The sequence below is a fragment of the Prunus dulcis genome, chromosome 1 (genome assembly GCF_902201215.1).
Source record: "Prunus dulcis chromosome 1, ALMONDv2, whole genome shotgun sequence".
Classification (NCBI taxonomy): domain Eukaryota; kingdom Viridiplantae; phylum Streptophyta; class Magnoliopsida; order Rosales; family Rosaceae; genus Prunus; species Prunus dulcis.
In genome coordinates this window covers 31,737,788-31,759,409 of record NC_047650.1, presented here as the reverse complement: position 1 = coordinate 31,759,409, position 21,622 = coordinate 31,737,788, and the positions used below count along the sequence as shown (strand labels likewise).

Below are 21,622 nucleotides of genomic sequence, written 5' to 3'. Positions count from 1 at the left end.
CTGCCACATTTAGTTGTTTTATTTTAAAAAAAATAGAGATAAACACAGACAAATGTAGCAAAGAAAAAGTTAGGAGCTCAAGAACTATTTACTTTGCAACGATCCTAATAGAGAGAGAGACGGTACAATTGAAAGTTAGGGAAATACATCAAAACTCCCCAAGACATATATAACTAATATAACTCTGCTATTTTGAATTAAATTTTTATTATCTTTAATCGTACAACTTTAAAGCTTCCATATGCAGAAAGCATACGGGAGAAGAAAAAACACTGTACAACCTGGAAATCATATATGGTAATCATCTAAATGGCCAGTAAATATTGGATAAAATGCCTGGCTTTTCTCATTGAAATGATCTTCAAGCTGTGGACTTGGTCATGGATGGCATGGGAAACGGACGGTATGAAACTTGGCCTATCTCACCGCCGACTGTCGTGTGTAGATGGGCAGAAGTCCCTGGAATCCTTGGCAGTCCAATGGAAGCATCAGTGCCCAAACTTAAGTTTGGGATGAGACATCGAAGTCAACCTTCTCGAGTGCCTAGAAGAAACAAATAGTTAAAAGTTATCCCTCAAAACCAACAAGAACTTTTTCCCTTTTCTAAGGAACAAGAATTTCTACAAGATGACCAAGGATTTTATTTCATGATATTCAACCAATAATCAAACAAACTCAAGAATTGATTACTTAACGAGCCTTTCATGATATTGTTCACATCACTAAGGAACTATTTACTGTCTAAAACGTTAAAAAAACTACCTGCACAGATTGCTCCAACAACTTGAATAATTCTTGGTTACGTTTTCTTTGTGAAACATGTGCATCGTGCTCCTGCAGCAGTTCTTCAAACAGGTTCTCTCTGCATAATTACCAGAAGAATATATAAAAAAAACCACTCTCGAAGTTTTCAATCAGCCACATGTAGCAATTTCTGAATCATGTTCTTAAAACAAAACCAACATAAATAAATTTATGCAGGATATAGAGTATTTCACAGAAGTCCTGTCCGTAATGCAGTGCTATTCTTTGTGTCACAAATGCAGACCTTGTCTTTCAAATAATCATAATAAAGAATTAAATTGCCTTATTTATCAGACAATGACTGTATTATTTGAAGCCCAAAGGAAATATAGACAGTTTCAGAAACAAGAATGTCAGTTAATGGCTCAAAAAAGAAAAAGAACTCCGTAGTCCTCCTTTTGAACAACAGACATACCTGTACAGTTTTTGAATAAAGGTCCTATGAAGGTTCCGTTTTGTAAGATTGACCTAAGCCACATTAAGAATGATACAAATCAATGGACTTCATAGAAGTTGAAAAGAAAAAAAACCAAAGGAAGCTTGATGCGGCAGAGAAGAAAACCAGCAATAGTACAAGAGATAAAAATTACACCAGTATAAATGTGAACATATGGACAAAAGGAAGAAAATTGGTATACCAGAAAGTGCATTATAGCTTTTGGAACTAGGTCTTGAATGTTCTTTCTAACAATGTCATAATACGACCGCAAGAGTAATTTGGTTACAATAATTTCCACTGCTTTATTTTCTGTCATTTGAACCGGCCTTAAGCTGGATGGTGGCTGAAAATAAGAAGGACAAGGGAAAAAAGGGAAGACGCATTTAAATCCTAGAATGAATAAATGGATAACATAATAATAAGTTGAGAAGAAGAAATAAAATTCTGTCAACCACATATTACCTCTCTCAAATGGATTATAGAGGGCATTGACTCTGAATGACTTGGTTCACCAAAAGGTCTGCAAGCCATAGGCTCTCCAGCTGATGTCCTACTTCCGAATAGAGATGGAATCCAAGCCTTAGTTCCTAAATTTCAAATGCCAAATTTATTATAGCAACGGCAGACTTAACAGATAGCCATACCATCCTATATCTATGCACAAGAAATATTTTATAAATAAATAAATAAAGCAAGTTCAATATCCTGAAGGTATGAAGGTTAGTATGCTTCAAAATAGTGGATGCATGAGTTTACCAGAAGATACATGATTCTCGTTATTAGGCTGAGGACGACTCCCCTGCCAACACCAAAACTGTATTAGATTGAAGACATCCTATGAAAGAAAAATGATAAGCCAGAAGTAGTGAGGCCCTCCAAACTAGTTAGTTCACAAATCTAAGTTTATGCCCAGTCACTTGGATTCACATTTTAACTTTAAGCTAACGAGATCTGATTTAGGGCTCATTTGGGACTGCTTCTCTAGGAAGCACTTCTGTTAATAAGCGCTTCTAGCAAAAGCGCTTTTGTTATAAAAATATTGAAATTTTCATAAGAAATCCATGTGCTTCCTGGAAAAGCACTTGGGAGTGCTTCATGAAGAAGCACATAGCAGGTGCTTCTCCAGAAAGCGCTTCTATGACCCATAAGCACTTCTAAACTTTTCTGCCAATTAGAAGCGCTTTTGGTTGTTAGAAAGCGCTTTTACCCCTCCCAGAAGCACTCCCAAACATGCCCTTAAAAGGAAAACATTAGCCTTAATCACAAAGACTTTCCTTGACAAATAATCCAAATCTGACATTTTTCAGCGTAGAGAAAGAGCTAGATTAGACTGGATGCCAAAGAAATATACGAGAACCTCCAAGTTCTTAGGGGTTGCACTTTGTCCTGCTCCGGTGAGGAAGTCTTCTCTCTTATAGATTCTGGTTTTTTCCCTTTTAACTTGCAACTCTGCCAATTTTCTCTCTTTCCACTTTCTTTTTGTTCTGACTAACCAATTTCCTTCTGGAAATATCATCAGTAGTCCAACATATGGTGAAAGACATACCTGGTTAGGTAAAAGTCCATTCAAAAGCCCAGACCGAATAGTTCGAGCTGTCTGGGAAGTCTGGCCTTCAGCATCTGTAACACCCTGAAACATATGAAGAACAACTTTGAGGTATAACCGTATAATTGACAAACCATTTTATTAGGAGAACTAATGATAATTGGGTTGAATAAGAGTGCAAAGACAGAATAAATAATCCAATATGCAACTACTCTAAATGCTGATGATGAAGATCACAGAAAAAAACTCGATGAGAATGAAGATTCAAAACTCGCTTTTTTTTGTTTGTGTAAGCATATATCATAATAAGAACGAACATTACACTCAACAGAGATCTGCTTACAGCATAAAAAAGAAAATAAAACACTGCCACTGTACAATTCCTTTTCTGATCTTTCAGATTATCAGATCAAATCTGAATTTTAAACTTCAAAATTGACTTCTTAATAAAATTAATTAGGACTTATGTAACAAAAAACATAGGACCGACAGAGAAAGAACCAAAGGTGCACGGCATTATGTTGTTATGAACCTAACAAGTTGGCAGGATGCTGCATCATGTCCAAAGTAGAAATAATTACTTTTTGAGCTATTTCACTTAAACAATATCATTATATCACCAACATGTTAGCAGATACCTGTGGTGATTTCAACAGCTGCAGAGCAAGCTCAGCAGCTTTGTTCCCACCTAAAAATTTTGGATGTGAAGTGTTTATATAATCCACCTGAATGAAAGAAAGTTGGTCGATCAGCCTAGGAATAAAAACAACATTAGAGTAAATGTAAAAGAATAATAGCATGCCATGTAAAGTTGAGCAATAATTTAAAAGAAGACATATATACCCAGTCAGTATAGAGATCAGTACTGGACATTGTGTGTGACATGACCAACAGATCAAAAGATTTATCACTTTCATTTCAACAATGTCAAGTTACACAAACCATCTATGTTAAGAGCCATCCAGAAGCTAAACAAAAATAGAAGTTAATAAGAACTAGATAACATAAATTGGAGGAGTAGAAAAAATTACTGTATCAGCTAAAGCCAAATTACTTTTATGACAAGATTACAATTTTTCATCAAAGTGTTGAGGAAGGTTGACTCTTTCTGTTTTACCAGTTACAACTGCCGACTCATTTTGATTAGATTTTAGTATATTCCAGTATTTAAACAGAATTTTGAGACTCTTTGAAACAAATTTAACAAAAAACAAGCATACATGCAACAATGTCCTAGATCTTAATTCTGAGTGAATAAACTATAGTGGTAATAAGGTTAACAGAGAGATACCTCCATCTCAATAAGATTTCCTATCATTCTCTCAGCAGGTTCTACACCATCACGCAAAAATTTTACCATGATTTCATCCAGATGCTTTCTCAATACTGGAAACCTTTGCAACTCAGTTACCTCACAAGCGTGGCTTATCTGCAGGCAAAATTTTATCTTCCTGATTACATCTACATCTCATGATTCATAGAAACATACAATTAGAACTCCGTAGCATGTGCCTTATTACTCACCTTCATGAGTTCATCATAAACAAACCGAAGGCACTGAAGGCTTGGGTCTAACAGACGAGCAATTTGTCTCCTAACTAAAAATTCAAATGGGACCTAAAACCAATTCAGAAACTTATCAGCCAATGCAGTGTAAAATCAAGCCATGAGTTTCTAATATTTAATACAAGGGAAAATGAAAGACTGCAGCATATGTCATCATCATAAACTCACCTCAGGCACAAATAAAGCATTTCTTGCACCAGAAGCATTTTGAATAGCCATTCGAATATCATCATCAGTTAGATCATCACAGGGGTCCACTTCCTACAATTCCTGATAGTTAGCAGCCAATCTGATGGCACACATCTTACAGTGTATCATTACTTCAAAAATTTCTTCAAGAAAGAAATTGCACGGTATTTTGACATCAAGCAACTAAGCAGAAGACAACAACTGAGGACGTAGTAATATATTGCTTCAGATTAAAAGAAAGCAAAAATTTGTACAATTAGCAATGATCATTAAAGGAAATGCACTCTTAATAAAACTATAGTACATTGCACCTCCAAGCACTTTACAAAAATTGACTGGAGGATGTAGTGGATCCTGGCTCCTCCTGACAATTCTTTAGTTGACATCTCCTGACTTTTTCCATCCACCATGGCAGCAAAAGCTGTTAATTAGGGAAACAGAGACAGAGAAGGAGCAAAGCAACATCAGTGAAAACAGCTAAAACTAAAATAACAAGAAACAAGGTAGTATAAACATCTCTCTCTCTCTCTCTCTCTCTCTCTCTCTCTCTCTCTCTCATATTTGAGAAAAAGGCACTAATACAAAAATGATCAATGAAGTGATTCTTTAAGGAATATCAGTTATATAGGTAAAAGAAAGATTGACATTCAACAGATATAACAGGAAAATGAAATCTCACCTTCACAATATTGCGTTAAAATGTTCAGCAAAATCACTCCCTGTTCCATCTGGTTCAGGAAAAGTGATAAAATGCTTAGAAAGAACTAAAAAGTCAATATATTTCCATAAACACCACCTCCCCCCTCTCTTTTCTAAAATATAGGGAGAGATTTTTTGAACGTGAATGCATGTGTCTATATATTTCTCAACATACAAGGCCAGAAGCAACAATCATCTGAAGTTTTCAAAACAATAACAACCAATTACTTAACAAGACCTAGTACAATTATTCCATCCTGGTGCACAGTTAATACTATCTAGCAAAGTAGCTATAATGATTGGTAGTTAATCAATATATAAAATAAAATTAAAAATTAAAACACAAGCAAAAGGGTTTCTGTCTATAAAACAAAAAAGCAGAAGGGTCCCACCAATGTGTTCTAGAGAGGGAAAAACATACGCAGCCATTCCACAACTTGAACCCATGAACAACAGGTTGCTTAGGGCTAAGCATAAAAGGTTGAACATAAGGATTAAAAAAAAAGAGGATCAAAGTAGTTCAAGAAAAAAAATGATGACACAAATGAGAATTGGACTTTGACAGAGATTAGTGATTGGATGAAATGCAACAGGCCGACCATATGCAAAGAACCGTTGTTCCCTAACTCCCCATATGCATTAGAAGCACTAGAGAACACCAAGAAGTCTTTGTGTTGCAACTTACTTTAGATTCTATAGGTTTTCCATTTGTCTGCAGTTCTTTTAAAACAGTACCCATTTTAGAATTCAAATCAGCCTTCAAAGCAGGGAAAACCATTCTGATATGCTGCTCCAGAATCTGACACAGAATATCAGCCATCACAGTAAGAACAAATGGAGTAAGGAGTAATATAAAACTCAAGAAGCTACATAAGCACCTAAGAATTCCATTTCTCTTTACAATAACTTTGTTATGACTTATATGGTGCATACCAACCTCATTCAGCTTCCTTGCTAACTGGGGGATGCCGCAGTGATCAGAGAGACCCCTGTATACCTTTAACATGTATCACACACAATAAAGATGTTCAGTGGCAAGACAAACAAATAAACAATTGCTCAACATAATACACAAAGAGAGTGAATAGTACTGAGTGATCATTGAAGAATTTCTCCTCGTAAGCAAGTGCAGTAGCAATGCCACGGTTTTTATTGATGTCCTGTGACACAAGAATAAAACTTAAGAATGAAGCCTGACCCTTGCAGACAGCATTTTATTTTACAAGTCCATAAAGGCAACATTACAAATGCTACAAACGAAACAAAGTGGAACTTTTGTATTTTTAAAAATGGTTCTCTATGTGTCCGCTAATCATTCGAATACCACCAAATGTTTGAGAGCATGATGGCTCAGTACCTTACTATTACAACAACTGTCAGCAATCGGAAAAGTGGCTAAATCAGAAAATGTGTGCCAAATTGAAAGCTAAAATAGAGCCACACTAGGCCTTACACTGCACTTCCAATTAAGCAAGCCACATGCAATTTGCAGCATTGTTTATCCCTAGTAATCTTGAAGAAGAAGTTCTATTTCTAACCAATTAAAAGATAATACTAGTAACTCAAATCGTTGAAAAATCCAACAAAGTAGCCAATAAATGTTACCATCCGGTGTCAATTACACTCTTCGTCGCCAGGAAGAAAGTCAGTTGCAATTTAGTAATTAAAACAAATGGATATTACAAAATTAACTATTTGAAGTCAGTAGCAATTTAGCAATTAAAACAAATGGATGCTACAAAATGCACTACATGAACGACTATACCTCCTGGCTACGATTCACAACACCAACGTAACCAAGCTTTAGTGGAATAACTTTCCCGAGCAAGAAGCTGCGGGCATCGGTGCCCCTGTCCATTATATCGAGCTACAGATGGAATAACAGTGCCATATTATACCATTATTGAAGCGTATAATAACAAGAACACAAGAGGAGAAACACAAACCTTGGTGATAACACCAATTGTACGAAAACCTGTTAAGGCATTCATGTCAGCGGTACAGAAGAACAGAATTCAACATATGCATTGCATGTAAAAGTTGAATCAAGAAGTAGAATGTGGGTACCATCTGGGTCGGCTTCTCTTGCCATCTGAAGTGCATCGGAGGTTGCCAAATCAGAATTCGCAGGAGTAACTGCCAATATAATGCAGTTTTGTTGCGAAATATGGGTCATAACCATCTTCCTAATCCTTGCTTCTATATCATTAGGTTGATCTCCAACAGGAACTTTGGTGATGCCGGGCAAATCAACAAGAGTCATATTAAGAACATTTGGAGAGGTTATCTTCAGCCGAATTTGTTTATCCGAAACCCCTTTGTTCAATCCTGCCTCTCTTTCCGTCTCAGCCTGCAATGAGAAAACAAATTATTGGACTATAAGTACAAAAATTCTCATAGCCTCTCTACTAACAGCATTGTCAAGAATCTCAAGCTGAATTTCTCAAGCCGTACCTGAATTTCTGCGCGAATTTCAGAGAAGTCATAGAAGCGCTTTTCAGGCAAGTGGCGAAACTCGCCCCACTCGGTCCGGTCATCGCCGGGTTTGGGCAGGCGATTCTCGAGCATCAACACGAGCGGTCTGCGAGTGCAGATATCGCAGCCGCGAGGAAGAAAGTCACGGCCGACTAGTGCTTCGAGAACGCTCGATTTGCCGCTGCTTTGGCTTCCAACAACCGCCACTTGAGGCAGCGAAACATCTAATTCGCTGTTTGCCTGTGCAAGAATGTCCTGAAGCTTGTTGATGACCGGAATTAGCGACGAACCGATCGTCACTGAAGGTCTTGAACTGGAACTAGTAGGCAAAGAGTCAACATGTCCAGCATCTAATTCCCCCATTGATTCTCGAGAGAGAAAAACCCTACGCTACAGTCTAGAGAGAGAGAAACAGAGAGTGGGTTTTGAAGTTAAGGTTTTATATAAAGGGAGACAGAGGTGCGTGCGAGAGTTTAGCTGGTGTAGTTCTTGGAAGAGAAGTAAAGAGTCCGAAGGTGACTGTTTATTCTTTTGGTCGATACGAAGCGGACCTTTTATGTTTCTTCCTCAAGAAAAAAAGGAGGACCAATTTCTGTTTATTTGGGGTTTAGTCCAGGGATATGGGCCGTTGGATCTTGAGCCGACGCTGTAAATAAGAAAATTAGATTAAGTGTCCGTTTGGCATTGCTTATTTAGGGTAATAAGTGATTTTTAAAAAATTTTGAGAAGCTCAACCTGTTTTGTAAACTGTGAAAAAATCACTTATTGTTAAAAATTACTGTGAGAGAAAGCTATAAGGGAAAGCAGCTAATTAACTGCTTTCATTTTTTGATTATGCAGGAATCAGTTTCGAAGATGCGCTGGATTTAATGATTATGCGGCAATCATTTTTTGATTATGCATAAAATCAATACCAACAACACTTTTAACAAAAATTTTACCAAACGCCAAACTGCTTTCTCTTACAGTTGATTTCTCTCACAACAAATCTGACAGCGATTATTTTTACAGCACAACAATGTCTGTCCTTTTAAGATCGGACGGGACGCTGCCCAAGCCCAAGCCCATCAGACCCTAAAGAGAGGTTTTATAATTTAAAATTTTTTATTTTTTATTTTTTGATACATTTGGTTTTATTTTTTTAAGTGTCAAGAAGATAGAATATAATTGGAGTTTATAATTAGAGAGAGAGAGAGAGAGAGAGAGAGAGAGAGAGAGAGAGAGACTTATTGGAAATGTTTTTATCTATTTTACTTTCAGTCAGGGACAATATCATTAATCTTGGGGGAGGAGAAAAAGGTCAATTCGTGTACAACTCATGGGACCAAAAAGTATTCTTCACCTAGGAAATTTCCATAATAAAAATAAAGTTTATATGATTACAAATGATGCACATAAATAAATACCAAGAGGTCCTAAAACTTAAGCCATCTCTTCTCTTTTTCTCTACTGACAACTGCATTTGATGCAGAAGCCTGAGCTGCCTCAGCATCTGCCAAAGCTTTGCGAGTCTCTGTCAATTTCCTCATTGCAGCCTCATAAACCACCTTCTCTTTTTTGTTTCTACTCGCCATTTCTTCAAGCTTCACAACTCGCACCTTCAAGTCCTTCACTTCATCATCATACGCAACCAACGCCCGTCGATCAACTTTCTTCCCCTCCCCTGAACCTTTGTTCTCCTGCTTCTTCCCTGATCCACCATTCAAAGCTTCACCATGCATTGCAAGTTGGCTATTAATAAGACTAAAGACATCTGGTGTGGATTCCTCTTCTTCTTTTGCTGCCCTTGCCAATGCTGCAAACTTCTTTTCACGTTTCCTCTTACCACCCCGGCTACGCTTCTTTCCTTGATTCTCCTTACCCTCTTCAACTTCGCCTTCACGAGAACCAACAGCAAGGTCAAGAGATTGCTTTGGTGGAAGGACCTTCACAGAGATGGGATCTACAATTCCCTGCCCAGATGCACCTAGACCCGTTCCTTCAAGGTAACCCATATTGGCCATCATCTTGGAAGCTATGCCCCGGGTGTGGTTCTCCCACTTTGCAAATATGGCAGTATCTGTCTGGATGCCCCTCTGCAAGATGGTGCTTTCAAGGAATCCTAAACCCTGTGGGCCCTCATCTTCATAGTCACTAAAATCAGATTGTTCTGAGCTGGAATCACTTTCTTCTTCAGCACTCAATTGAGCATACTCCGATAATGTAATAGCTTCTTCACCAAGATTTGCAGAGCTTCCATCATCTCGGAAAACAACTTTCCCAACACCAAGCGCACCACCATCCCATGATTCAAGTTTAGCTTCCCTCCAAACACCAGTTTTACCATCAGTGACTGCCCAAATATTTGACCCCACAAGTGACTGCTCCCATATTGTTGGGGTATACTTTTTCAGTGAGGATAGTGGGACATCAACTCCTGTATGCATAGAAATAGTGAGTATGGAGATTCTGAGAAAAACAGATAAACAACAGTAGCATCAAGAAATAGCTTTTCTAAAAATTTGATGCAAAGCCACAGTATATATGTACAACAAAGATAAATTCAAGATAAGCTAAATTCAGTGACAGCTGATTCCCAATCAATAAGAAGGTAGAGGATCAGCTGAAATGATCAATAGAAGTTATAGATGAAATAAACCAAGACCAACATTGAAGAAAAGGGGGGTGAAGTACTTATGCAGCCTTGCTAGCTATGCCAGCCAATCTAAAATATAGCCTGGCTATGAGCCTATGCCCACCAATCTATCTCACACCATGCATTGTTCTGGAGGCTAATAACAATGCAAAAATGGGAGCAGTGGGACTTTAGACAAGTTACAGAACTGACTTGTCCATCAATAGATATGATAACAACATACCATGTGATAAGCGGCAGTTAGCACCAAATCGACATCGTTGTTGTAGAAAGAACTTGCACATCTGCACTTTGGTGGTGTAGCATTAGTATTTTGAAGTGGTTATATAGCATTAGCATATTGATTATTAAAGTGACACAAACCATCAGGTTCAACCTTATAAGAAATGTTTGTACTTTGTGTCCTTGTTGCTTATATTAAATTAAAGACTACACTCAAGGGTAGTATGTTCCTCTCCAAAGTCATTACCGAAAACGCTATAGAAACAAAAATAACAATTAACAAGATAGACAGAGGACCAGTGAATGTACGCACCAGCATATTTTCAGATGTAGGAGTGAGGAAAGAAATCTTAGCAGAATTAGAACCATCCAACCCTATAACTTGACCATTATACCAGCGCCCATCAGTGTGACGAAACCTACATTTCGACCCAACAGTATAGCTCGGTTCCTCTAGCGGCTCCGGCTCAACATCTGTTGGATCAAGAGTCTCCACCTTGACATCCTCATCAGCATGAGCAGAACCATCTAATACTAAATCAGCTTCTCGTAATAACCGAGCACGTTTAAGGTGCAGGAGCCCTTCCTCAGCATCTTTAATCGCCTGAACAATCTCCTCATGAAGCTGAGAAAACATAACCCCAATGTAACAATGTCTAACGAGTCACTCACACAAAGTCTCTGCATTTAAGTGGGTTATGAGAGGGCATAAATATAATGGCTTTCAAAAACCGACCTATATTTCCATTGCATCACATACAGACTTATCTTCCTAAAAGATCATTAACTTGCAGAGCTAAGACCTTGATCCTTCACATTTCTGAATGCAACCCATTTAAGCTAATTTCAAGCATAATAACCTATCTGGAACTGAATATAAATATCATAATACTAATAAGATAATTCATTTGACAAATTCAGCAATCAAATTGTACAAATTGAAAGTTCTACGCTTTTATTGCCAACTCTCAGCTGGATTAGAACAAAATCGTACTCCACCAACACAATAAAACGCAAAACCTAACATTATCCGTGTTCTTTCGTGGTTTTTCTCGGTTACCAAACAGAAAGTTTACACATTAGAGTAAAAGAGGATGTACCGCGAGTATCTCGGTATTGTTAGGCTCGGAGGCTAAAGCGTCGTTGATGGCAGCGAGAGAGACTCGTTGCTCTTGCAATTGAAGCTCCAGCAGGTTCTCTAGAACCCTCTCTTCCTCGTTTGCCATGGTTGTGTTCCAAACGCTTACTCTTCTCCGACGTTGAAACCCCGTTCGGTATAAAAAATGAAAAGGAACTTGGGCTCCTCAGACGGGCCAATACTACCAATATTTGAAATTGGGTCCAAATAGAGTAATTGCGCTCATTGGCCCTGTTTCGCTGAAACATTAAAATTCAAAAGCCCAAAACATAACTTGATCTCTGAGTCCATGAGTCAGAAGCCGAAACCGTGAAACTCCTCGAGCTAACTCATGTGGCGAGAGAGAATGAAGTTATGAGTTCAGATTAGGGGTTAAATACTTTTTTGGTCATTGAATTTTATACGAAAATTTAATTTGGTTAATTAGAATTTTTTTAGCAAAATTGGTTATTGTGTTTCTCAAAATTCACAATTTATAGACATTCTATTATCTTCCATTGACTTAGTTTTAAGTGCAGTTTTTATTTTTATATTTTTATGAGTTAGGGTATAATATGCTATTACGGTTTAATAAATTGAGAAAAATCTTGGGTTGAAATCGGAATTGCGAGGTATAAGTTATGGATTGGATGCTATATTGAAGCTTGAATCGATTGAGTGAAAAGTGTATTGTGACTTCAGATGATAAGGAGACGTAATCAAGGTGATATAGAGCACCAAAAATATATTGGAAAGTAGTTGATTTCATTTTAATTTGATTTGCCTTTTTTATTTTCCTTATACCTCATAATTTCAATTTCAACCCAAAATTTCTCTCAATATGTTAACCCTAATAGCACAATATATCTTAACTCAGTGAGTTAAAGGAAGAAGTCAGAAGGTGCTTCCTAAAAAAATAAAAATAAAAACTGCACTTAACGTAATATCTATAAATTGTAAACTTTAAAAAACACAGTGATCAATTTGGCTTTTTTTGTTTTAGTGATAAAAAAAATATTTAAGCCTTAAGATTATGATATGTCAAGCTTTGATTAACCACAAAAAAAAAAAAAAGTCAAACAAAATCTTACTGCATCGTTTTTTTAAAATAAAAATAAAATATTTCAACATGTCCTGTTCTGCAATACAATTAAATAAAATTAGCCGTCAATACAATTGAATTGTGCACATTGCTCCGAGAAATTAAAAGAGATATTTAGTGATATACCCATTTCTAGCACTAATATTATAAATAAACCCTACACAATTGAATTTCTATAAACAAACCCAAAAAATAATAGCTGGCCTTATTGAATTTAATATTAATTATTAAATTACTTTGATGCTCTATTGAGTGTTTTGGGTAATTTTATAAGATTTTGGGGTTGAACTTATTTTAAAAAATTGAGTATTTTGAATAATTTTATGACAGTTTTGTAATTTATAAGAAGTTAAAAACGTATTTTTATAATTTGTGCCCATATTACGTATAATAGTGAACCTCCTAAATTAAAATTCAAAACCGCGAAGCAAACTCAGTTGGAGAGCTTCAGGGGCGGGTAAATTGTCGAGTTCCGTGAACAGACTGAACAGAGAGCAAAAACCCTAGGAGAGAGAAGGTCATTTCTGAAGAAATGGGACACGTAAGCGAGCACCATGAAGCAACGGATGGCTTGGTGAAACTGTTGACGAAGGCGAACCACGATCTCACAGTGGTTCAGCACAGGCTCGAGAGGGAGTTCCAGCAAATCTACCCCGAAAATGCAAACCCGATGAAGCTGGTTTCAAGGATAAAGAAGATTCAAGAAGAATTGTCGACTTTGGAAGAGCAATGCCGTGAACTTCTTTCAGCCAAACAGGTCATTTTCTTTTTCTCGCTCTGTATGTGAAATTTGTTTAGTTTGATTTGGTTTCAATTTGATTTCAGTAATTTGGGTTTTGTAGGATTTGATTGACCAGGCTAGGACGACTCTGGTTGGGAACAGAAATCTAGTGCAGCGGATGGAGGCGTCGATGGGAATTTCCCCCAACACTGATTCTGAAGATTCTGCTTTTGCTAACTTCAATCAGGTTAGTGCCTTTTGGGTACACTTTATTTGCGTTACTGTAAATATTTGAGCCAGTATGAAATTGATAATTAGAGTGAAAGTAAACATCAAAATTTAATGAATTGGTCACTATATTATATCTATCCTGGCATGTCTTTATGTAGTCCAAGAAATAAAAGCTGAGAATATTTGGTTTCTCCCTTTGATATGGCAATGAAATGGTGCATCAGAATAATCCATGTTTTCAGTATTAATGTTGTTTGTTGTTGTTAGCATACCAATGTGGATGGTTGTCTAGTTTCCAGATGGTGTCTCAAGTGTTTGCACCATCTGCCAGCAAGCAACCAAGATCAAATCTTTGGCTAGGAAATCTTTCTAAATAAATGCCCTTGCAAAGATAATACGTGGGTAGCTTTATTCTTCAGTAAAGCACCACAGCTAGGCCTTGCTACACTCCCAACCTTCGCTTTTGTTACGTCTTTAGCTCATTTTCATGTATTTAGAGGGCTTCGGATGCAATGTTATGACGGTGTTGATCTCTGAATGCAGATCATTGATGAGTGGACGGTTCAAGTCAGATCAAAAACAGGTAAATACTGAAATACTATAACTTATACTGTAGGGGGAATTTTGATGATGCTGGTCATGTAGGTATAATATATCACTGCTTCATTAGTAATAATGAAAGGTTGTTAAATGTACTAAGCAATCTTATCTGCTTCTTCAAAATAAGAAATGGTAGGAAGTTTCAATGTTTTGCGAGGTTGGTGTTCATATTCGATCAAAATAAGTAATGATATAAGCGGGGCATGTTGGTCAATTTGAGGCTTCACATTTTATTTCCTTCATTGGAGCGCAAGGACTGTCCCTAATTCACTAAAGAAATATCTTGACATTCAGCCTTGCTATGAGGACCTAAAAATGTTCTTAGAGAGATGCAAAAACTCTAGAATTTAATGCCTTTTCTCTGTGATGGCTCCATTGGGAGCACCCTTGATAATTTACTGAAAGAATGCATAGCCAGCAATATCTTGATGAAGTTTTACTGGGAAAAATGCATCTAGAGTTATGGAAAAAATATTGATGTGTTGTGGATGCAGGGGATGAGAAGCACGATTCAGATTCTGAGGATATTAATCAATTACTCTTCTCAGCCATAGTTTAAAGCAACAGAACATCTTTCAAGCTCCAACACTTTGGGGCACCAAGCATTAATTTCAAGCTCCTGATGTGATGTAATCATAGCGGATCAAGTTAAATATCGCAGTACTGCCAAAAAGTTTGGAACATCGTCAATCTTGTTGAGTAGATGATCTGTTCATATGTATATCTGGTTACATTGTGGTGTTGCATTGTATTGGGAGAAAAACCAAGTTCATCCTTTTGTTATAGATTTATATAGCAGAGCAGGTAGAAATGCATGTTGGTTACCTTGCTTTGCCACCTTTTGGTTCACAGAAGTTATCTTGATATTCTTTTCTGTTCTTTAAGGGTGTGTTTGGTATGCCTCACTTGACTGGACTATGCTAAATAAGCCTTGAAGCCCATGTTTGGTAAAATGGGGGACTAAGTTAAATGGGATTGTGGAGTCCAACAGTTAAAAAACCTCCTCACTCGCTCTCCTTATACAGAGAGGCTGAAATGCAGTTCGCAAAATAGCGAGCGTGCTATTTTGACGCGCAAGTCCGACTAATCCAATCGCAAAACCAAATCCATATCCAAGCTTCAAGAATCAATTTCTTCTTCTTCTTCACCTAGAATTATCACCACCATAAACCCAGTCACACCAACCAACCACCACCAATTCAAACTCAACCACTTGAATCAACCACCACCAAATCAAACCCAGTGGAACCACAACCCAATTGAACCTTTCGAAAAATTATCAACCATTGACCGTGGCTCAGTGAAACCAAATGGAGATTTGTGACTTCGAAGAAGATGAGGATCTGTGACTTCAAAGGGAACAAGAGACCTTGGCTGCCAATCACAAGTTTAATCAGAGAAAGGTTTGGGAGGGGGATATAGAAAAAAAAGGGATACCAATGTTGTGTCAATATTGGAGAAAAAAAGAGAGAGAACCAGAGAGAGAACCAGAGAGAGATCGGGAGGGAGAAAGAAAAGAGAAAAAAGAAACAGGGCTGGGAAGGAAGAAGAAAAGAGAAGGAGAGAAAAGGAAGAAATAAAAAAATAGATAAAAGACAAAAGATAAAGATAGTTTGTCTTTAAAAAATATTTTAAATTTTTTATATATAATAAATTATACATATCTCGTTGGTTTCTTCGCAGTATTTATTTAGTTTTAGGTCAAAATTCTTAATTAATTTTAAATATTTATATAATTTTTTTAGTCCAACACAGTACAAAACATATGTTTTCACTATTTTTACAATCCAGCTTCTTAGTCCGACGCATCACCAAATGGAGGCCAGTACTTAATCCAGCTTAAGCCAATCCGAGCTAATTCAATACAGTTCCAGGATTTAGTTCAGTCCATGACAGTCCGCCGTACCAAACAACCCCTAATATGTTTACTTTTAGACGAAATCTTCATAGATAGAATCGATGAGGTGGTTAATCTACAAGAAATTGAAGCATGAAGAAATTAACAGTTGCTTTTGTGGTGTTTTCATTCTGAGAGCAAAACTTCTTAACCACAGTTCTAACAACAATAATTCAATAAACCAATGTGGTAATAGAATATTGTGCAGACAATGACTATATACATTCCAAGAATTAAAATGAATAAGGTAAAACTAGTAAAGGGTGATGTTCTGTGTGTGGACTACACAATCTAAAACAAGAAGGTATAACTTTTTATTGTGGATTTAAAGAATATTTAACTATCATAACTTGACCATAGAGGCCCTAAAAGAAACAGAGAAGAATTTGTTACAACATGAACAAGATGTCACTGCATTTTCTACAGCAGCTTTTGCTGGTTGAATCTTTCCGACAGTGCAGACGTCTTTCGAGCAAGGCTGCTACTTGGAAATAGGGGGCTGTCCTAACCACTTGGCACGAAAGCCTGTTCCTTTGCAATCAGAGCAACACATTGATCCCTGGAGGAACATGAGATATGGGGGGTTTAATCCAAATGCATATTGGAAACTGAGGGATGATAGTAACTATCACTGACAGGCTCTTGGAAGATTTGACTTACCTTTCCAGTACAAATAACACAACTAGTACCTCTCGAAGGGACTTGGCAAAGCATGTTATCGCCGAGCATAAAGAAGCCTGTGCCCCCACACCATTTGCATTCAATATGACCGTTTGAGTCGCAAGAAGAACAAGCAACAGGCCTTGGTTGCTGCAAGTAGCATAAACATTGAAGATTTAGAAGACGATAAAAAGGTTTGTGTGGGTGGCTTTGAATGGTTGATGCATGTACAACTCTAACCCACATGCATCAACCATTGACAAAGCAATCTTCCACAACTATGCGGGCGACTGTTTTTAACATTCACTAACAACATAATCCCAGATAGACATCCATCTTTCCATACAATCTCATGTACTTAACTACTTCAGTTCTAATTTAGGACCGCACCTTCTCTACATTTCCTTTCCAGCTAGGAATGATTTGCAAGAAATTCATACAACCAAAAGTGTTTTTTGCCTTTCTTTTTTTTTTTTTCTTTTTTTTGGTTGGGGGTGGGTGGGGTGTGTGAACAAAACATCACCCCAAATACCTATTTGAAGAACACAAAATTGACAGACATGTTGTCTTCTTGAGTTTGAGTCATAGGCAATTGAACAATTTTCAAAACCAATCAGCCAAAAGTAGAATTCATCAATACCAAAAGTCTAGCCTTTCACTCATTTATGCTGCGTCTGCTCTCTCATACATAACTATTGAATTTCAATTCAATTTTACTGAATAAAACCACACCCAATTGATAACAACACAATCGAATATTGAAACTGAAGTTTTGGAAAATATGATTGATGAGAATTACCTTGGATATTAACCAGGCTTTTTCCATGCGATTGACGAAATCAGAAGAGCTCTCATACGAGTCCACAGCTGAAGCGCGCACGCCACGAAACCTTGAACTGAGGGAACTCCCGTTTGTACCGTAAGGTACAACCCCAGCAACACGATTTAGAGCTCTAGACGGCGACGCAAAGCCCTTGTTGTGAATTGATTTGGCCACAATCGCTGGTCTGCAGCACAAACAGCTCGTCATTTTCTTCTTCTTCTTCTTCAAGTTCGGGAATTTGGAGAGAGAAAAGGAATGAGAAAATAGAAATTGGGTTTTTAATATTTACGTAGCGGTTTAAATTTAATGGTTTTAATACTTTTCTTGTGGCCCAAAGCGGACCAAATTCTCCGTCGTTTTTCAGATGAATACAACGTCTAGCTGTATTCGGCGATGAGCCTACCTTCTTGATTGGACTGTGGACTTCGGACCCTGGTCGAAATCAGATTTACGTTGAAGCTGCTGCGCGTAATTTTTTTTATTTTTTATTTCCAGCTCATCAAATACTTTGCTTTCAACTTATTTTCGACATATTATTTATTACCAAATGCTTTCTTTTACTCCTCCAAGCCATCAAATTATTAAACAATAATGTGTAATTTGATTTGGATAGAGGCAGGCAATTACCTAGTAATCTTATCCCCAAGCACCAAAATAATAATAATAATAATGTGTTTTTTTTTTTTTGATAAGTTATTTCATGACATGGAAAAATAATTCTCAATGTAAAAATGCAAACAAGTTATCATTTGGTGGTTTATTAAACAGCTGGTAGTATTTTAGGAGAAACAAAACAAATGTCTAATGAAAAAAAAAAAAAAAAAAAGAAGTTAATTGCCTAAATCGTGGTTTACTAAATGGCTTACAAGTATATAGGAGAAGGAAAGCAAAGCTCTCACAAATAACAGATGGAAAAACAATAAAATCAACAACAAAAAAAGAAAGAAAGAAAGAAACTTTATGTAAAAAATTGTGTTCTCATTTCCTTGTTTTCTCTTGCTAGATGTTTATTGGTTTCCAAACGAACTCATAGAAGATAATCTAAGAGATTAGGTTGAAAGTTAAAACTAATATCAAGAAGGTCGGCGAATATCTTGATGTTGCGCCGAAGTTCCAAGGCCGGCGGACGTCATGAAGGTCCGCAAATGTCTTGAAGTTTGGCAGATGTCTTAATGTTCCACCCAAGTCTCCAATGTTGGCGGATGTCATAACGGTCGACATATGCTAATAAAGTTTGGCGGATGTCTTAATGTTCCACCGAAGTTCCAAAGTCGGCGGATGCCTTGAAGTTCATCGGATTCTTCAAGTTTGGTGGATGTCATTAAGTTGATCACGTACTTGATGACGAGTTGTGGGTTTAAGTTGAGTGAGGTGCCCATTGACTCACTAAAACTGACATCTTCTACCACTACCATGTCTTTGTGATGTTGGAGAACCAATGGAGGAAACACGGTGATGAGTAGCTAGGCTGTGGCGATACACACCAACCAACACCAAATTCATAAAGGATGGAAGAACACTCAAGACCCCATGATCACCAAATTCTTGTTTGTTCTGACTTGTAAACTTGAGCCACTCCATACCTAAAGCTATTCTACAACCGTCTCTTAATTCGGTTATAATTTGCAAGTGCCACCTTTTAATCACTTATTCACTCATGCATATGTTTATATTGATACTAAATATCAATATGTCAAATACTGCTGGCTTATTCACCGAGGAAGTAAGAAGGAAGCTAGATTATTCACTCATCACAAGAAAAACTTATTATCATTCATGGCTATATGTTTACTCACTTCCAAACCCATTTCATCTACACTTTTGAACTCATAGAAGATAATCTAGGAGATGAGGTTTAAGGTCCAAGGTCGGCGGATGTCTTGATGTAACGGTGAAGTTCCAAGGTCGACGGATGTCATGAAGGCCCGGAATGCCTTGGAGTTTAAGGGCTGTCTTGATGTTCCTCACAAGTCTCTAAGGTTAACAGATGTCATTAAGGTCGGTGGATGTCAATCAAGTTTGGGTGAATTTCTTGATGTTTCGCCTAAGTTCTAAGGCCAACGGATTCCTTGACGTTCGTTGTAAGTCTTTAAATTTGGTGGATTTCATGAAGTTGATCACGTATTTGATGAAGATTTGTGGGGTTAAGTTGAGTGAGGTGTACACTAATTCATTTAAACTGACATCTTCTCCTATTATCATGTCTTTGTAGTGCTCATGTGGTGAAATACCGGAGCAAGCACGTTGAGGATTTGGTAGGTTGTGGCGATAAATTGCCTCTAGCACTAACTCCATACATGAGAGAATGAATCTCAAGACCGCGTGGTCATCAAATTCTAGTTTGTTTCGACTTGTAAATTTGAGTCACTCCATACCAAAAGTTGTTCTACAACCGACTCTTAATTCAGTTCTCATTTGTACTTTCCACATTTTAATCACATATTTACGGATGCATATTTTTATATTGATTATAAGGGTGAACATGTCAAATCTTACCTCCCTTGAATTTTTGTTTTATATAAGGGAATAGAGAGAAAAAATGTTTGAAATTTATACAAAAGTTTGTTAAGTTGTATCTTTTCCACATAATCATTTGAGAATAACTGCAAGAGAAACAATCAAAAAGAAGAAAATCATCATATTTTCAAAAAATTAAAATAATTGTTGCGTATGAGTAAGTCATATAATGCTCTATTGTTTGATAGATCATTCACTCATTCCAAGCATGTACTGATTATCATTCATAGCTAGATGTTTACTCGCTTTGAAACCCATTTCATCAACATTATCGAACTCATAAAATATAATATCAAGAAGGTCGGCGGGTGTCTTTTGATGTTGCGCAGAAGTTCCAAGGTCCGAGGATGTCATCAACATCCCCATATGTCATGGAGGTCAGTGGATGCCAATCAGGTATATCTTGATCTTCCTCCGACCATGAAGTTCGCCGAATATCTTCAGGTTCGACGGATGTCTTGATGTTCTGCCGACCATGAAAAGTGTGGTGGGTTAAAGTTGAGTGAGGTGTACACCAACTCACTTAAACTGGCACATTCTTCCACTACCATGTCTTTGTGATGTTCATGTAGAGGAACAACATAGCAAGCACGGTGAGGAGTAGCTAGGTTATGGTGATAAATTGATTCTAGCACCGACTTCATAAATGAAGGAAGGAACAACAAGACCGCATAGACACCAACTTCTAGTTTGTTATGACTTGTAAACTTGAGGCACTACATACCTAAAGTTGTTCTACAACCATCTATTTCAGTTCTAATTTTCTACTTTTTAATCATGTGGAGGAACACCGAAAGAAGCACAGAAGAAGCTATATTAATCACTCACGTAAGAATGAATTAATTATCATTCATGACTATATGTTTACTCACTTCCTCATTTGACTTTTTGTTTTATATCAAGGGATGGAGAGAAAAAAAAATGTTTAAAATTTGTACAAAGTTTGTTAAGTTGTATCTTTTCCACATAATCTTTTTAGGATTAATTGCAAGAGAAAAAATCAAAAAGAAGAAAATTATCACATCTTCAAAAAATAAAAATAATTGTTGCGTATGAGTAAGTCATATAATGCTTGATTGTTTGATAAATTAGTTACTCGTCATAAGCATGTACTCATTATCATTCATGGCTAGGTGTTTACTCGCTTTCAAACTCACTTCATCTACACTATCGAACTCATATAAGATAATATCAAGAAGGTCGACAGGTGTCTTGATGTTGCTTCAAAGTTCCAAGGTCCAGGGACGTCTTGATCTTCCACCGATCATGAAGTTCGTCGAATATCTTCAAGTTCGGTAGATGTCTTGATATTACCGCCGACCATGAAGTTGATCATGTACTTGATAAAAGAGTGTTGGGTTTAAGTTGAGTAAGGTGCA

General features: G+C 37.1%; 3 protein-coding genes and 1 pseudogene across 5 annotated transcripts; 1 reads left to right on the top strand and 3 right to left on the bottom strand.

Moving 5' to 3' along the window:
• Positions 1-170: 170 nt before the first annotated feature.
• LOC117614623 lies at positions 171-8,277 on the bottom strand (annotated as a pseudogene). The gene is made up of 20 exons (XR_004583895.1): positions 7,698-8,277; positions 7,311-7,593; positions 7,190-7,218; positions 7,009-7,110; positions 6,335-6,403; positions 6,181-6,240; positions 5,929-6,042; positions 5,224-5,272; positions 4,856-4,965; positions 4,524-4,616; positions 4,314-4,406; positions 4,081-4,218; positions 3,428-3,514; positions 2,790-2,873; positions 2,000-2,042; positions 1,706-1,830; positions 1,443-1,586; positions 1,220-1,272; positions 763-862; positions 171-543 (listed from the first exon to the last, which is right to left on the bottom strand). The product of XR_004583895.1 is annotated as a dynamin-related protein 3A-like (transcript).
• A 670-nt stretch (positions 8,278-8,947) lies between these two features.
• LOC117616140 (zinc finger CCCH domain-containing protein 22) lies at positions 8,948-11,857 on the bottom strand. 2 transcript variants are annotated; one of them, XM_034345363.1, is made up of 4 exons: positions 11,676-11,857; positions 10,889-11,200; positions 10,577-10,637; positions 8,948-10,134 (listed from the first exon to the last, which is right to left on the bottom strand). In XM_034345363.1, exons 1-4 carry the CDS (start codon positions 11,799-11,801, stop codon positions 9,134-9,136), a joined length of 1,500 nt encoding a protein of 499 aa, XP_034201254.1. In that variant the 5' UTR covers positions 11,802-11,857; the 3' UTR covers positions 8,948-9,133. The 2 variants fall into 2 exon arrangements, with proteins under 2 accessions (XP_034201254.1, XP_034201255.1); XM_034345364.1 differs by having other exon boundaries at positions 10,889-11,256; positions 11,676-11,774.
• Positions 11,858-13,198: 1,341 nt separating this feature from the next.
• Positions 13,199-15,195, top strand: LOC117614544 (spindle and kinetochore-associated protein 2). The gene is made up of 4 exons (XM_034343390.1): positions 13,199-13,551; positions 13,637-13,762; positions 14,290-14,329; positions 14,841-15,195. The coding sequence occupies exons 1-4, from the start codon at positions 13,327-13,329 to the stop codon at positions 14,903-14,905; spliced, it is 456 nt and encodes a 151-aa protein (XP_034199281.1). The 5' UTR covers positions 13,199-13,326; the 3' UTR covers positions 14,906-15,195.
• A 1,192-nt stretch (positions 15,196-16,387) lies between these two features.
• On the bottom strand, positions 16,388-18,149 carry LOC117614012 (protein BUNDLE SHEATH DEFECTIVE 2, chloroplastic). Its single transcript, XM_034342678.1, has 3 exons — positions 17,703-18,149; positions 16,904-17,053; positions 16,388-16,802 (listed from the first exon to the last, which is right to left on the bottom strand). The coding sequence occupies exons 1-3, from the start codon at positions 17,931-17,933 to the stop codon at positions 16,725-16,727; spliced, it is 459 nt and encodes a 152-aa protein (XP_034198569.1). The 5' UTR covers positions 17,934-18,149; the 3' UTR covers positions 16,388-16,724.
• Between the last annotated feature and the right edge of the window lie 3,473 nt (positions 18,150-21,622).